Source organism: Plecotus auritus (genome assembly GCF_963455305.1).
Source record: "Plecotus auritus genome assembly, chromosome: 7".
In the NCBI taxonomy this organism is placed as follows: domain Eukaryota; kingdom Metazoa; phylum Chordata; class Mammalia; order Chiroptera; family Vespertilionidae; genus Plecotus; species Plecotus auritus.
The window spans coordinates 91146458-91163946 of record NC_137774.1 but is presented as its reverse complement, the minus strand read 5'-3'; the positions used below and the strand labels follow the sequence as shown (position 1 = coordinate 91163946).

The 17489-nt window shown below is 55.9% G+C and overlaps 1 protein-coding gene across 3 annotated transcripts; it reads right to left on the bottom strand.

Annotated features, from left to right (window-relative positions):
- Positions 1-134: 134 nt before the first annotated feature.
- STX1A (syntaxin 1A) lies at positions 135-16959 on the bottom strand. 3 transcript variants are annotated; one of them, XR_013961290.1, is made up of 10 exons: positions 16872-16959; positions 8972-9049; positions 8525-8624; positions 5605-5679; positions 4808-4881; positions 4602-4710; positions 4413-4486; positions 3477-3614; positions 1832-2025; positions 135-1526 (listed from the first exon to the last, which is right to left on the bottom strand). XR_013961290.1 is itself a non-coding variant. In XM_080681809.1 (10 exons), the coding sequence occupies exons 1-10, from the start codon at positions 16899-16901 to the stop codon at positions 1449-1451; spliced, it is 867 nt and encodes a 288-aa protein (XP_080537935.1). In that variant the 5' UTR covers positions 16902-16950; the 3' UTR covers positions 135-1448. The 3 variants fall into 3 exon arrangements, 1 of the variants encoding a protein (XP_080537935.1); XR_013961291.1 differs by having other exon boundaries at positions 3359-3614; positions 16872-16958; XM_080681809.1 differs by having other exon boundaries at positions 1832-1942; positions 16872-16950.
- Positions 16960-17489: the final 530 nt, after the last annotated feature.

Sequence of the window (17489 nt, the reverse complement as noted above, 5' to 3'; positions counted from 1 at the left end):
TCAAAGTACCTATTGGCCTGAGGGAGGAGGCTGGGATCATTTGCCCTCTGAGCCCCTTCCCCATATTGTCATACATGTTCACCTTTAAGTTCCAAGGCCATGGCATTGTAATAGTAAGAAATCTAGAGCAGAGGCACGGTACAGATACAAATGTTTATTCTACATAAAAATTTCACAAAACAGGCAGCTGGTTGTACCAAGACCTTTGGTGAAGGGGTAAAGGAGGGGAGGGAAGTTGTTAAAGAAGGCAACACGCGGACAGTGGTCACAGTCACTGGACAGGAGCAAAGCTGAGGAAAGGTGGGGCTTGGACATGGCCCCATCCCCTATTGCATGCACTCGCATGCACACTCCTTGCCTGTCAACAAGGAAGAGAGGGGTCTTGAAGTGAGGGCATGTTTCTGACTTGAGAAGCCCCGAGATGGTGGGGAGGGAGGTACCCCTCCCTGGCTGGCTGCTGAATACTGTATCCAAGACACCTGACACTCACGTGGCACATCAGTGGGGAACAGCAAGGGCAGGACATGACTGCAGGCCTGAAGTAACATCTGACTTCCCAGAGCACAAGAGAGGGGACTACTGTCCCAAACATGCAACGCAATGGCTTGAGGACCCGGCTAAGGCCTGCTGGGGCGAATGGCTGGCCCAGGCTGTGGGCTTGGCCTGACAGGTCTGCTCTGTCTCCCTGGCTCTAAGGGTGGCTAGAGACCAGGCACCAGCCAGCCTCTTCCAGAATGTTATCTGGGGTCAGGCATAGCCCAGGGGGGTTGCTCCTGGGGCTCTAGGAATGTGGGGAGGTTGAGGCAGCCGAAGACCTGTTGGACTCTGCCCCTATGCAGGGGAGAGAGCCTGGTCTTGACACAGCCAGAAGCTACCTGGCCACAACACCCTGAGCCTCCCTGGCAGTGACTGGCTGTTAGAGGCTTAGAGCTGGGCTGTCTCTCAGGGCCATCCCTCCCCTAACCTGAAAAGCAGCACCATGTGGCCAGCTGATCCCCACCCCTCAGGGGGCTGGGCTTAGGGGGGACAGCTGGAGAGGACAGGATAGATGGTTGGATCAGCAGGAGGCAAGGTTGGGGTACAGAGAGCCTTGATGCAGGGAGAGGGCAGACCCCAGGTCAAGAGTGGAATTACTGAAGGCAGAGGAAGGGGGAACATGGCTACCTGGGCAGCTCTGCCTGGGTGAGGCAGCCGGGCCAGGGCCTGAGTCTGTCCCTTGCTGACCTGATCCCCACACCGCTGGTTGTTTCCCAGCCTGGCTCCCCTCTGCCTCTTTTGTATAGACACACACTGTTACAAAGATCATGCACATGACGGCTCAGGGCAGGGTGGGTATGGAAGGGCCCCATGGCAAAGAAAGGAGGGGGCTCCGAGCCAAAGGGAATCAGCAGCCAAGGAGATTCCTTAGTGTGGACCATCCAGAGTGGAGAGGCAGGTGGGGTTAGTTTCTATCCAAAGATACCTCCAAAGATAGAGGCAATGACGATGCCCAGGACCACACAGCAGATGATGATCATGATCTTCTTCTGCACCAGAAAAGCAGGAAGGAAAGGCCTCAGCATGGGAGAGGCTGGAAGTGGACAGAGCTTTTAGGGGGTCGGGGCTATTGGGAGAGAGGACTGAGGGTTGGAGAATCTGGGGGGCTGATATGGAGGGAAGGTGATGACCTGGAATGGGCCTGAGGATGGTTAAAATGAGGCACTGAAACCTGGGAGAAGTGGGTGAAGTTACAGTAAGAGCTGAGAGGTGGGACAGAGGCAGAGTGAGGAGGGATCTGTAATCACTAATGGGTGTGCAGGAAATGTGGTTGGGTAGAGTTGGGGCTACTGACCCGGCGCGCCTTGCTCTGGTACTTGACAGCCTTTTTGGTGTCAGACACGGCCCTCTCCACATAGTCCACCGACTGCTCCACGTTGTACTCGATCCTGTCAATCATCTCCCCCTGCAGGGCCAGGGGCACCCAAGCTCCAGAGAGCCGCCCTCAGGGTCAGAAGGAGGCTTGAGGCAGGACTTTAGGAAAGTGCCCTGAGATTAGAGAGAGAAAAGGAGTGTGAGGAGGATGGGGTACAGCTTCTCACCTGTGTCCTGCAGCCCAGGCACCCCTGGTAGCTCCGGCCTCTCCCTGCAGAGTAGCCATCCTAGGGAGGGAACTGGCCATGCAGTCTTAGCCAAGGGCATGGGGACATGCAAAGAACACTCAGCTGGGGCCCTAACCCTAGTGCCTGGTGCAGGTGGGCCTGACTGGCCACAGATCACAAGGTGACCAGTGAGGCCCCCATTCCATCCCTGGGCCTGACGGTTTTGTCCAGCTCTGTATTTGGTCTTCAACCTTTAAGGCACTCCCCCACCCCCACCCAACCCCACAGCTCTCTTGGGCACTGCAATCTGGTCCCAAGCAGTAGGCAGAGGCCACTCCGACCATGACGCTGCCCAAAATTCCCAGCAACAGCATGCTGACAACTGAAAGCTCTCCAAGTCCATCGCTTCCACAGGCATCCATGTCACCATAATCTCTCACTGGGATGGCGGCAGCAGCACCCTCGTGACCTCCCTGCTTCCTGACTCAGGTCACACACTCCCATACATACGACCTGCGAATCTAGAAGAGACTTCACCTGCCAAGGCCCCCCTGTCTAGCTCATCTCCAGCTGCCCCTGTGCTCCAGCTGCATGGACCTCCTTTCGCTCCTCAAATATGGCAGGACCATGGTGTTGCTGGTCCCTCTGCCTGAGCCAGCTCTTCATTCTTCCTCTGGGATGCTCCAGAGCTCAAACACCACCTCCTCAGAGAGGCCTTCTCTAGGCACCCCATCCAAAATGGCTCCCCTATCAAAATGGTATTCCAAGTGTGACCCTTGGACTAGTAGCATCAGCATCACCCTTGAGCTTGTTAGAAATACAAATTCACAGGCTCTTACCCTGACCTACTAATCTCTGGGAATGGAGATTGAAACAGAAACAAGAAAACAAGCCCTCCAAGTGATTCTTGGGCACATTAAAAGTTTGAGAACCACTGCTCTGTCACCATGCTGCCTTCTAACATCTCCTGAGCACTTGGCACAACTGGAGAATATTCCAGTTGTCATTTACTTATGCTGCCCTTCATCCAACAAATATTAGCTCCAGGAAGCAGGTCCTTAGCTGTCCTGGTCACTGCTATATCTCCAGCTCCTAGAAAAATGCCCATACACAGTGCCTACATGACAAACAGCTGGTGGCTAAGACAGGGAAAGGTGGGTAGTGCCATGCAGGGCTTGGGATCCTGGAGGACTAAGTAGAGCCATGCAGTGACTGGGGCCCGGTGGCTGAGCCATGCAGAGAGGGGCCTTAGGTATTTTCAATAGCAGGTGGCTAGTTACCTGAAGATTCGGTCCCTCCCAGGCAGGGCAGCGTGTTGGGCAGAAAGGGTGGGGATTAGGGCAGACCTGGGTGCTGCCATGGGCTGGGGGGCAGGGCAGTGGGGCCCCAGGCCCTCACCTGGCTCTCCACAAGCATGGCCATGTCCATGAACATGTCGTGCAGCTCACGGATGCTGTTCTCCAATTTAATGATCTCACTGTGCCGTGTCTCAATCTCACTCAGGGCCTGCTTCGAGATGCTGGAGTCCATGATGATCTAGGGATGGGAGCAGTGAGCTGGGACCCAGGCACTTGTAGAAGGGCGTGGGAATGGGGACCAGGACAGCAGGAAGCCAACTACAAAGGCAGCTAGGATGGGCAGGGGCCTGTGCAGAATGTTCTGGAAGGAGGGTCTGAGGCTTTAGCCCTCTCCCCACTTTCTGCTCAGCTCTTACTAGCTGTTATGAGACCCTATTTCCTACCTGTACTATGGGGCTGTTAACACTCCCTACCTGTGCTTGTGCATAGTAACTGCTAAGTGATAGTTCTTATCACCAGTGTTGTATAGAGCCCAAGATGACTGCCCCATGGACCCAGACCTTAAACTGCCTTTCTTCTGTTCCCTCTCCTCCTGTTCTTCCTCCTGCACTGAATGTAGCTGTCCCCCACTTTCTCCTAAAACCCACACTCCAAAACTCCTCACTTGTAACTAATTCCTTCAGGAAGTCCTCTGCTCAGCAGAGAACCAAGCTTCACCTGAACTTAGAGATGGCTATGGGCACCATGTCCTCCCAGAGGGAAGAAAGGTCCTGAGGATGGTGGAAGGAGGCCCAAACTGGTGTGAAATGGGCAGGGGAGCAAGGAAGTGGATCCAACTGAGAGGAACCAGACCTTTGCCACTAACATTTATATGACCTCGACCTGTCTCTGCCCCTCCCTGGGGCTTGTCCTTCTCTAAAAACTGTCTCACAAAGTGGCTATGTCCAAATACTGCCCATACCAAGCACCCCAGGGTCATGGTGGGAGAGGTCCTGGTAAGGAGGAGTTCCTGTGGGAAGGGTGGGGTCACACTTACCCCAGAGGCAAAGATGGCCGGATTCCCACTCTCCAGCATGTCCTCTAGTTCCTCACTGGTCGTGGTACGGCCAGCTGCAAGCAGAGATCACAATGAGTGCAGCCCAACCCAGGGAGTTCAGCAGCAGCCTTGCTCTGCACCTCAGCCTTGGCCCCACCCCTCAGCCCTAACCCCACCCCCTCAGCTTACTGATCTCCAGCTGCCTCTGTATCCGTCCTTTGCAGCGCTCCCTGTAGTCACACTGCGTTGCATTGTACTCAGACATGACTTCCACAAACTTCCGAGACAACGTGGAGTGCTAGGGGTCCAAGATAGGGGTACAGGTGTCAAGGCCAGCCCCACATGGCCCAAGAGTCTCAGAGGCCAGCTGCCCACTCAAGAGGTCCAGCCCCCACCTGCGTCTTCCGGATCCTCAGGTCAGCGGATGAGCGGTTAAGGCCTTCCTCCTGCTCGATGCTCTGCTCGATGCCTGGAGGAACAGATGGCTGCTGAGCCATAATCTGCCCCATTCACCACTGACCCCCAACCCACACACTGAGGATCTGGCTCAGGAACTCCCCTGGGCGGACTTGTGTGGCCTGTAAATGGGATCACATGGGAACCAGAGGAAAAAGGAGGGCCAGGCATTGATGGAGGAGGAGCCAGCCAGGACCCTTCTAGGCATGATGCATGTGTAGGTGTGTGCACATATGCACTCACACTCCTCTCAGTGTGAGCAACTACTATATGTCAGGCCCAGTGCGCAGGCCCATGCTGTCTCTCTCCTGCCCAGGAAGGCTGTACACCCAACATGGGGCCATGTCCAGAGTGGAAAGGGTCAGGTGGTTGCCACCTGCATGGTACACAGCCCCTAGGCTTGTGCATCCCAGACATGCACTTCTATGCTCAGACAACCACATGGAGGCTCTGTGTGGAACTAGGCAGTGCTAGCTACTCCTCTAATCCTCTTTAGGTGAAGTGGGGGACAATGCCCAGAGTGGAGCACTTCCTGGACGAAGCCAAGGGCCAGCCCAGAGCCTGGCACAATCAGGCCAACAAGATGGCTGTTGAGTGAGTGGCACATGATGGTAGCCTCATAAAGGAAAGCAAGACCCAATGTACCCCCTCCAAGTTGATGAAACCCCATGGGCTGCGTGGAGGAAGCAGGCTTGGAATGCCCCCCACCTTAGACAAGGCTGGAGCCCAGACTCACTCTTCAACTTGGAGCGCACTTTGTTTGCTGTCTTCTTTATGTCGGACATGAGTTCCTCCAGCTCCTCCTTCGTCTCTGGGGAGGTAGAAGGGTGGGGGTAGACACCCTGGGTTTCCCCATGCCAATGTTCAGGCCCAGCCTCCTACACAAGGGGCCCATGGAGCAGGGCTCTGGACAGACCTGGGTCTTCCTTCTTCCTTGACTAAGGTTCTGCCTGCCCCTCCAATCTTGGGCCAGGGCCACACCAGCTGCAGCCTCACCCCCTCTCATGCTGCTTTCCAAGGAGCCTCCCTTCTTCTTTCACTGGCTCCCCCACCCCCTGCAGATAACAGATGGGTCTAAATTTAAGGCAGAAATAATCGTGGAGCAGCTGGTGATGCTGGAGTTGGCAATAGGGAGCATTTACTTGATACTTGCCTGAGTCGAAGTGGGGGGTGTGAACTCACCTAGCATTACCTGGTGGCTAGGGGGCAAGCATCCAGCCAGAGGGCTGACAGGGCCAGGGACCAGGGAGGCAGAAGCCAGCCCCTACATCAAGCACCCTGAGCGGGGCAAACCTTGTTCTATTCACAAAGCCCCCCTCCCCAGGTGCTGAGGCCAACTGCTGAGTGCCCAGGGAGTGGATAGGGGCAGGAGGCACCTGGCCTGGGTGGGGTAGAGCTTCAAAGAGGTGGGCCCCCTGGAGCATAGTTGGCTCCGGAGGTAGCAGGCAGCAGGGCCTATGAGAGGGTGAAGTTGAAGAAGGTCGGTAGCTGGTGTTTCTGGCCTTTGTTCCAAATGGAATCATCCCCCTAAAGCTGGTAGAAGCCATGAGGGTGCCCAACTTGCCTCATTCCCTGCGAGGTGTTGGTTGGCAAAAGGGGGACAAGATGGCTGCTGGGTGGAACAATGGGTCCTGACAGCACCCCAGCCTCAGGGCAGCCTCTAGTTCCAGAGAAACCATAACTGAGCTCCTGGCTGCAACCTTTTCCATCTACCCTCTGCTTGCCTCCAGGGCTGGGGCTTCTTCTAAAGGGGGTTGGGGAGGGGCGTTTACAGTGGAGGGTCAGGTGAGGCCACTCCCAAGTGGAATATGAGTGAGGTGGAGTGGGGGGCTTTAAGGAGCGGAGGAGGGAGTCTCTCCCTTGAACAAAGGAAAACTTGGTTACCAGCTGCTCTGAAGTCTCAGCCTTTTTAGCTCAGACTCAAAATAGCCCAGTCCAGATAGCAGCTCCCAGAGGAGGCAGAGCCAGCCTCAGCCCAGGAAAGTGCCCCCCCCACTCACCACTATCTTTTCTCGTGACTCCTCCTCAACTCTCCTAGCCTTTGCCTTAGAAACCTTCACTTTACTCAGCCCACATCAGCGACCTCCTGACTGCTCAGCTCACAGGTGACAATTCTGAACTGGTTGCTGCTGACCGACATGGGGAGAAATGCCAAAGAGCACAAGGGAGGCCGGGAAGGAGCTAGGCAGCTCATCACCCCACCTGGGCACCCCACCTTCCAGCAGGTGAGAGGCCAAATCTCCAGCTATTTATAGTTCCTGCCCCATAATCAGCCCCCTTCTCACCAGCAGTGACCCGCCACTGACACATACTGACCCTCATACACACGGGGACATAGACAAACCATGTCACATGCTGCCGTCCCAGACCAGCCTCTGGGGAGAGGGGACTGCACTGGACATACGCCCTGTTTTGGGTGGTTCCCCTCTCCTTTGTACCCCTTTCTGGGACAGTCACCCAGGCTCCCAGTTCACTTATTTTTCTTTCCAAGGGCTTGGCACTGTGTTTGGTTGATGTGGCATTGGCCTTGGGTTCAAGCACACTTTGGGGCTATGAAGAGATTTTTTTTCTGGGTAATTGAGGGTGTCTGTGGGCCTGGGGGTGAGGGGACATGAACAGGGAGGCAGTGCTGGAGATGAAACTGAAAGCAAGCCCAAGTGCCTGGGTGGCAGGCTGTGAGCCCTGGCCCGTCACTGCCCCTGGGGCTGAGGGAGCGCTCCCTCCAGGGAAGGGGATCTCCAGCTTGCATGTTGTCAGCCTGGCACATAATAGTGTAGTAATCAACACCTCAACAGATATTGTGACAGCTGGGTCAGGGAGACCTGTCTGGGGACAGAGCAGAATGCAGACACACACAGGTTCCCTGTGCAGAGGGACAGAGGTGACTTCCTGGAGTCCTGAGAATGCCTGGCTCCAGGGTACCAGTGGCCAGATGTCAAGGCTGCCAGCTCTTTCCGGAAGCTCTGCCTGCTTGGCCAGCTTGCCCTCCTACAGCGTTGCTGCTTCAGAGCTGCCATCTGCTCCCCAGGGAGGCAAGGAAAAGGGAGGGGCGAGGCTGAGAGGCCTCCTATTCATGAGAGTAAGGTCCCCCTCCTTTCCTTCCTCCCAGAATCCCAGGGCTGCAGCCAGCCCAGGGCCTTAGAAAAAAAGCCAGTTTAGCCCTGACCGGTGTGGCTCAGTGGATAGAGCGTCGGCCTGCGGACTGAAAGGTCCCAGGTTCGATTCCGGTCAAGGGCATGTACCTTGGTTGCGGGCACATCCCCAGTAGGAGGTGTGCAGGAGGCAGCTGATAGATGTTTCTCTCTCATTGATGTTTATAACGCTCTATCCCTCTCCCTTCCTCTCTGTAAAAAATCAATAAAATATATTTAAAAAAAAAAAAAAAGAAAAAAAGCCAGTTTACCAAGGGAGGGCAGGCTGGCTGCCTGACCCACCCAGGTCTCAGGAGGGCCACCCCTCCCACCTCACAAGTCTTTGTGGGAGACCTGGGTCCAGTGTATGAAACTAGGCACTGACCACTACCTCCCTCCATCCTGGGCCTGGGATAGCTGTTTCCTGAGGTTCTCACAGAGCCCTCCCAAACCTGGCCAGGCAGCAGCGCCTTCCTGGAGAGGCCTACGGGGCCTAAAACCCACCCCTCACACCTATACACTCACTCTCATCAGGGTTGGGGGAGGCCAGGATGGCACTGTGCTTCCGCTTCACCTCCTCCACATTCTCGGAGATCTTGTCAATGAAGCCTCGGATCTCCTCTACCTGTAGACCAAAGCCAGGTGATCAGGAGAAAATCCACAGACGGGGCCTCTTGGGTCTATGGCTTGTCCAGAGTGGGGCAGAAATCAGGCTTAGGGCCAGGCTTCCAGTGGTGGTGGGGCTGGCTGCTCCAAGTTCCTTCTAGATTGGGGTGAGGAGGAGTGGTCCAATCCTAAACTTTGCTCCCCTCTGAGCTTCAGACTATTCACTCTCAAAAGAGGTTCATTAATTGGTGCCAAGGGCTGCTGAGCCAGGATCAGGTGTGTAAGTGCAAGGCCTGGCTCCGAGTTGAGATGTGGTCACCTAAGACCTGCCAGTGTATGGGGAGAGATTGGTGTGCTGGCTCCCACCTGTTCGAAGAACTCATCCATGAAGCGGTCTCGGTCCACGGTGACAGTGACATCATCGTCATCATCGCTGTCCTTGGCCTGCACGGGGGTGGGTACACATGAGCATACCTGTAGTGAGACCACTGGACCTGGGACCCAAACTGCCTGACATCCATGCAGAGCAGGCTTGCAGGTTGTAGGTCCAGGGCCCAACCATGCCCCTCTGCCCTCTTGGCAAGGATAAGCCCTGGCTGTGCCCTCAGCTCCCAGCCCAGGGAGACCTGAAAGATCCCTGGTGATCCAGCATAAGGAGAGGGGCCTTGCCTGTCAAGTTGGAAACAGGGCGAAGTCTCCATCTCCAGGCCAGGGACTCCTCCTGCCCAGCTGCCTGCCCCTTCCCCACAGGACTGGGGTCCTCCCAGAACCTCCCTCACTCTAGGGTGCTGCTCAGGAGGCCCTGCCATTGGCTGGGCAAGAAAACCTCAGGGATTTGTCTCCAGGCCACAGGGCCCCAACTGGCCCCAAGTGGGGCTTGGCTAGGAGATTTATGGAGACAGCTTGGAGGGGCCCCTCTCATCAAGAGATCACACCTCTTCCCCAAGCAGCTAAAATAAATCCTGGCCTGAGGTAGACCACCTGGAAGCCAGCGTTGTCTACTCTTCTGGCTAGGAGTTTCCAAGCTCTCTTTCCCCCAAGGGCTCTGGAAGGGGAGGCCTGGGCTGTTCCAGGCCTGGGCATGTCATCACCTCCCTCCCAAAGGCTGGGTGGTTCAGACACACATGAGGCCATCCCCACAGCACCCCAGACATGCCTGAGAGAGACTCCTTTGTACAGGGCTCTGCCATGCTGCTTTACCCACTCAGTCCTCTCAGGATCCTCTCTCCTGGTCAGTCTTGACATGGGACCTTGACCAGAGCTGGGTCCAACAGGTACAAGAGGCCAGTCATGTTACTTGGCTGGGGCTTGCCTTAGGAGCAGATGTACAAAAGCCACCCTCATCACGGGGTGGGGATAATTATACCTGTGACTTCCCAGCATTCTGGCCACGCTCATTACTGTCCACCCCATACCTTGACTTGGCCATGGTCAGCCCACTCTCCACAGCCAAGGCCAGGATACCCAGGGCAGGACTGTCACCCATCGAACTGGGGTTCTCAGGCTCTGTCAAGCCTTTTCATTTCTCAGTGCCCCAAGGGGAGGAGGCACTAGCTGGCTAGGCACTGGCCCTCCACGCTCTTACATCAGGGCCCAGGATAGAGGCAGGCAGAGGTCAAGGGATAGGGAAACTGAGGGACTTATCCTGTGGGTCTATCTCTTCTCTACAAAATGGGGACAGAGACACCTGCCTGCAGGGAGGGAGGGCTGAAGAAGGATGGGGAAGTGCAGCATGTTGTAAAGGGCTGTGCCCTTGGAGCTCTCGGGGTCCCACTCCCCACCAAAATGGGGCTTGGCAAGGAGATTTATGGAGACAGCTTGGAGGGGCCCCTCTCATCAAGAGATCACACCTCCTCCCCCAGCAGCTAAAATAAATCCTGGCTCACACAAGTGCCTGCAGCTGCTACCAGGTGGCCTCCCTTCCCCCACCAAGCCCACCCATAGACACAGGGAATCTAGGAGCCATTTCCACACTTTCAGTCCCCCCACCCCACACCCAGGAGTTGAGCCAGAGTTGCACTCCCTAGGAAAATTGAGGCAGAGTGCAGCCTGGAAGAGCCCAGTTCCCCTTCCTGGGCAGCTTGCCAGGTTGGCAAGTGACCCTAGGAGCTCCAGCCATTCAGCGCCCTGCCCTCTCTGTTCTTCTGGTGCCCAAAGAAGGACAGGGGTGGACTCAAAGAGGCAGAAGGAGAATTTTCCAGCTCCCTTCCCAGGAAGAGCAGTGACCAGCTAGAGCTAAAGACAAGGGCACCTGAGTCACTAGAGATGAGAGTCATTGCCCGAGACCCCTAGGAATTGGTCTCGTGCCCCTCTCTGGGTCTCATATCTTCTTCAGATGTCCAGCCAGTCTGACCTGCTACCTCCACAGCCACCCCAGAAGATTGAAGGCTGGACTTAGGTAGTTTATCCAACAAAAGAAGGTTGGCAGGATAGCCCTCCTCTAGGCTCTCCGTCTATGAGGGTAGGGCTGGGGAATGGCACACCTTGGGCTAGGGTCTGACTGGGGCACCCAGGTTGGGGCATTCAGATTGAACCCGAAGACAAACTGGAGGGTTTAAAGTCTGACCTTGCAGCTTTGGTCAAACCAACCGGGGCTCCAAGCAAAACTTTGAGGGGATGCTCAAAGGGGACCCTTCCTTACTAAGTCCTACTTCCTTAGGACTTTTCACCCTCACCCTCACCCTCCTCTTCACCTCACTGCCCCAGCCTGAAATCTGACCCCAGCACACCCCACCTTTAACAAGCTCCCTACCGCTACAATCCACCCTATGTCCTCCCTGCTTTCCCTGCAGTTCCCTCTGCCTGGGATGCTGATTCCATAATTCTGACATTCTCCTCATCCTTAGATGCCACCTCCTCCCAGAAGCCTTCCCAGCTCCGTTGGGTTAGTATCTTGCTCCTCTGGTTCCCCATAACCTATTCACATTCCTACTGGAACCAGAGCCACAGACTATCAGCCTTAAGGGATCTGAAAAGTCACTGTAGCCCCAGCTTCCACACTTCCTGTGATGGTGAGCGCATTAGCTTCCCCAGGCAGCTCTGCCCATCTTGGGCAGCCCCAATTGTTAGGAAGTCCTTCCCTTTCCTGTGTTTTGGTCCCAGGCCATAAAGAACTTTTTGGTGCCCTCTCCCTCAGCTGACCCTGCCAGAAATCTGAAGGCAGCATCCATATTCTACTTGGGTTTTTTTTCCTCAAGTTCACCATTCCCTCCCCTTCAGATCTTTCTCAGGGGCCCTAAATTGTAGCTCCTGCCCCTGACTTGTTCAGTCTGACCTCTGTCTTCCCCTGTAGTACAGGATGCAAACTGAACCTGTTGCTGATTGTGGTCTGAGCAGTGTCCAAGTACTAGCCCATCCCCTCCCTCTTTCTACATATTCTACCTCTGTTAATGCAGCCATAGATCACATAAGTGATCCTATAGCACTTCCTGCCAAGGAAGGCCTCAAGTAAAGGAACTTTTTTATTTCATTTCTTCATTTGTTCTGATCCATGTGGTTTGTGAGTCTGTTGCCCCCTGCAACCTCATCCACATCTAGGCCAGAGCCCTGTAGCACCTTTCTTAGAAATGTCCTCCAGATTAACGCAGACCCTTAATCAGTTCTCACTGGACATTGAATAAATGACAAGGATGTAGGATGCCAGCACCCTTACCTCCCTGCCCCCAATACAGACACATACTCCTGACCAAAAGGAACTAGGAACTAGGCTGGCACGCCATTTTCCTAGTGTCCTGGGCTGACCAGAGTGAGTATCATACACATACATAAAGTGGGTATCTAGATATTTGTTGAATGATTAGGGCCTCAACTCCCTTGGGAACCCACCAACCCTCTATGAGTGGCAGTCACAGCTCTGAAAAGAGGGCTGGGTTGGAACTGGGGACTTGGGAGGCTTCTGCATGGAACTGGCAGCTAGAGCCATGGGGCAATTACAAGCCTGAAGGTTCAAACATCCTCGGGATCAACCCACCCAGACATCATGTGGGCATCCTGCCTGCCACCTGCCCAACACTAGGCTCCGCCTCTTTCCCCCAAACTTCCTCCTTTGAAACTCCCTGCTTAGAACCCCTGTTCCCAAAGGCTCCTCAAGTCAGAAACTGGGAAACATCTACACTTCCTCCTCTTCTCACATCTAACTAACATTTGATTTGTCCTGGTGTTTTCTGTTCATCTTTCAATGGTTCTCAACCCTGGTCCAGCACCACCAGCATCCCTTGGCGGGATTTGAAAAAAACAACTTTCAGGGTCCTACCCCAGAGAGTTCAGATCAGAATTTATGGGGGTGGGGCTGGGGAGGCCACTCAGGATTGAGAACTGTTGGTCTAGTCTCACTCCTTTCTGACAGGCTGGCTGTCTCAGCTCCAGCCTCACCACCTCCAGCCTGAGCAACCAGGAATAAATACCGGGTGGGGTGGGAGGGGGTATTACCCCCATCACAGCATGAGAAGACACCGCTGGAACCAATGGCAGGAAGCCCTAAGCTTCCCCTAGTGGAGGCCAGGCAGCCCTGGTGGTCTCACCTGGCAGAGGCTCCAGGATTCCAGGAAACAAGCCTTTGATTCCTCCAAGAGGCGCCTGCAGGCCAGTCCCCAGGGATGGCGGCAGGCCAGCCGGCAGGGTTGATTCATTCCTACTGAGTAGGAGTTGCTGTTGTCTGCCTCACGGCTATTTTTTCCCCTTCTTCCTTTTAATGACTAATCAAAGTCAGGATCACTACAGGAGAGAGGTCCAGTCCCCTGTGTGAGAGGCCAAGCTGAGTCTCCAGGAAAGAGGGCTCTCCAGTCTGATCCCTTGGCCCTCTCCCCATCCTGTGTAATCCCTCCTCCATCAGATCCCTTCTCTTAACAGGGCCTTAGAGGAGCTCAGGCAGTTTCAGGCAATGGACAGGGGCTGGGCTCTGCCCTTAGATACTGTGTGACCTTGGATTAACCCCTGGCCCTTTCTGGACCTGTTTTCTAATTTGTAAGATATGAGGTTGGACTAGATAGTCCCTAAAGAACATCTCAGCTGCATCCCAGATGAAAATGTGCTCAAATACATTGTTTCTTTTGGGAAACCCCAAGGAGGTAATTGGAGAGAGGAGGGAGACGCTCCCCTGGGCCTGTACAAACCTGCCTGTTGTTGCTCTAGGACCCCCAGTCTCTTCCCACCAGTGGGAGAGAAAAGGGAAACTGGTGGACAAAGGGGGACACTGGGCTTCCCATCCAGGGCTTCCCCAGCTGCTCCAGTGGGCTGGGCCCACTCTAGACCAGGTGTCATGACCACCCACCATTCTTTCTTGGATGGGCATTCCCACCTCTCTGCGTTTCCTCACTCTGTCTGGTCCCTCCTTTTGGACCACCTTTCTCCCCCCATTCAAATCAAACTCCTCCTCCTGAGTCATCCCAAGTCCTCTTCTTCCATGAAGGTTTCTTCCCAGGTCTGGCAGCCCCAACTCTCCCTCCTCCCTCTGTTCTCTGGCTCCTACAGCAGGTCCCTTGTGTCCCACACAGTCCAGTATGTAGATAAAGTGTTTGTGTCCACGGAGGGATGGATCAGCTCCAAGAAGTTCTCAGAAAGGAAACCAGGGAGACTTCCGAATTGGGGAAAGGAGGCAGCTGCATGCGAGGCAGGGCTGCCTGAGACACCTTGCCTCAAAAGTCTCCCAGGTTGTAGGACTCTGGGCTTGTGTTTGCCCCTTTTAAGCCTCCGGTTGCCCTTCTGCTCTCTGAGGGCTGCCTACAGTGTTGAACCTCACACTGACCCTGAAGATCCCTTCACTTTCCATATGAGAGGAGGAGACTGGAGAAGGCTGGAGGGCTGAACCTGGCCTGCAGAGTGCCAAGGAAACGTGCCAGCTCCTTTATCAAGTGTGACTTTTATAAATAAGCTCCCTTTGCGGGCCTTCCTTCCAAATGTGGTGGCATTGAGTGGGGAAGGGGGAGGAGTGGGAGGAAGAAGGGCTGAGGGGGTGGAAGTTGTTATCCTAAGTACCACCTCTGTCCAACTCACTGGAGCAGCTGGGGAATGCCTGGATGGGAAGTACTGGCCTCATGGTTCCTGGGGATTCTGATTTGAAAATTCTGACCCCTGCAAGTCTCTCCCAAATATGGAGTCAGGGTCAGGAGACTTGAGGAGCCACTCCTCTTGCCCTAAGAATCTGGGTTCTAGATTTTCCTATCTCTACTTCATAGATGGGAACTTGAGGCTCAAAGGGAAACTTGTGGGAATGGCAGCCCCCAACTGTTCCACTCCACCATTGTGGCTTCCTGCCAGCACCCCATCAAGGCTGCTAGAAACCCCTAATGGGCATGCCTCCCAGCATAAGTATGGCAGCATCTGTGGGCTCAGAATACCGGGGGGCTGGGGTTGGTAGAGGAAGCCTCAGTTGATTCACAGAGAAACCAGGTCTTACCATTTAAGGGCCCACCTGGCCTACTGTGGGGTGGGAAAGGAGAGGGGTCACAGAGACACATACCAGAGCAACAGACTTGGGCTTGAGCTTTCTACAACTCGAGCTCTCCTGGGGGTCACCCATTCCCAACCAGGCCTAAGTCTGCCTGTCTTCAGGACTAGGCAAACCCCCTTTCTACCATCCCTCTTGACCTACAAGGTAAGCCACCTGTTCTCTTGTGCCTCAGTTTCCCCTTCAGCAGAGGGGATAAAGGCTGATGAACCAGAGGTCCTGTCAAATGTGGAGGACTGTGTTCCCTCTGACCATTGGTGGCCACATGTACTCTTATCTGACCCATCAGGCGCCCAAACATCAGCAGAAGCACCATAAGACCATTCAATGCAAAGATAACTCTTCCTAACACTTCGCAGTGCAGGAAACTTAAGGGCAACCGCATGGGCTGGCAGGGAAGTGTTTAGACAACACATAGGACATGAGGGGCCATCTTCTTCCTTTGAAACCTCCTGGGATTTACCCTGGGGGCTGGGCACTCAGCCAGGAATTGGTAGGGCAGGGGCTGGTAGCCAGAGCCAGGGGGAAATGAAGGCAGGAATGTACAGGTCCCAGTCCCAGGCTGCCTGGGGACTAGTATAAAGGGGGAGACCCAGGCACAAACAAACACAGGGAACCTCTGGGCAGTGAGGACAAACCCAAAGGACACTTGAAACTTTCCATATGAGGGGACCTAGGTCTCTGGTTTCAAGGTGGGCAGCAGGAGTGGGGTTCTGGAGAGCCAGTGAACTAAGGCTCCCCCAGAGAACAGCGGACAGGGCCTAGCAGCAGGGCTGTCAGACAGGGAACCAGACACAGCTCAGCCTGGTCTAGAGCTACAGGCAGGCTTCATTTTCCTTCACTTCCCTCCACCCGTTCCCCCCTCCCTCCCAGGCCTGCGGTCTTGCCATCCCTAAGGGTAGAGGCGCAAACCTCTAGCTGAATGGCAGAAGCCTGGGGAGGGAGTGGGGTTGTAGAGGAGCAGGCGGCAGGGGTCGCTATTAGGTCTGGGAGAGGGTGGGCTCTAACTCAGAACCTTGGCGCACCCTACTACTCCCCCTAAACCCCGCCCCAGGAGACACACCCCGAGGGTTTCTGAGACACAGGTGGAAAACAGATTCAGGTTTGCATCTGAACAGAGAACCCCGGAAGGGTCTGGAAATGTTGTGGCGGGCTGCCCGGAAGCCATGAAGGTGGACCGGGGGCGGGTCTGATCCCAGTCTCGAACGGGTGGGGAGCCACAAGTGATGGGAGCTACAGGTGATGGGAGGTGATGGGAGGTGATGGGAGGTGATAGGGGAGGCGAGGAGGCCCGCGAGTAGAGTCCGCCACGGAGCCCGGCCCCACCCGACCGCCGGTCCACAGCACACCCCGAAGCGGGGCCCTAGGCGGTGGACCACTCCGCGCCCCTTCCCACCGCGGTCAAGGCGTGTGTCTACACCAGAGCGAGGACAGGAGGGTCAGCAGTCAGGCACCGTGCGGGGGCAGAGACTGGACTTGCCCGCGGGCCGGGAGAGAGGTCAGGCTTCTGTCCTGCCATCCACATCCGATGACTACCCCTCCGACCACCACCCCAAACAAGGAGGCGCCCAAAAGTTTATCTAGAACCCTGGACTCCAGCCTCCAGCCCGCGGGCCAGCGGGATAGAGCTCACGCCGGCCGTGACCCCGAGTGGGTCGGAGGGGTGGGATCCGTTGGGGGGTCGGGGTTCCCGGCTCCACCACGCTCTCTCCGGTCCAGGTCGAGGACGCAGGGGCTACTGCCCGGTGACCACCGGAGCCGGGCGAGGAGCGGCCCCGCGCAGACGAGCGGCGAGCGGCGGCGCGCGGGGGCCGGACTCACCGTGCGGAGCTCCTGGGTTCGGTCCTTCATGCTCCCGGGAGTGGCTGCGGCGCCGGCTGCAGCCTAGAGAGCCCCGCATGCGCGGCGGCCGCCCTGCGGCTGCGCAGCACTAGCCTGGCCCCGCCCCGGCCCCCGGGACCCCGGCCCAGCCCCCAGCCCGGCCCCGCCCAGCGTGCGCCCCGCCCCACCAGGTCTCAGCCTAGCTTAGGATCTGGAAGCGCAGCTCCTTGTCCACACCCCCGACAGGGTCCTTTGTTGGGTCCTGGCCCTGGGACCTCCTCTTCCAGCGTTCATGATGCGCAATTCCTGCCCGGATCAGGCCCCAGAGCCGCTGCTCCCTCCCTTGTCCCAACCCTCCCTCGTCCCAACCCTCTTTTGACTCAGCCTCTCAGCCTTGTTCTGGACCCTCCTAGATCTTTACCTCTACAGTCCCTTCCATCCCTTGGGATTTGCTGGAGCTTGGAACCCCCACTCCCTTGGTTTCATTGTTCGGACCCTCCAGCAACCCCTCCAAAAACCTCCTCCCGAGTTCCAGCCTCTGAGCCCCTGCCCTTCACTTTTTTCCTCATCCTCTCACATAGACTCAGGCTCTGACCCCCTCTTTCCCCAGAATTTCTC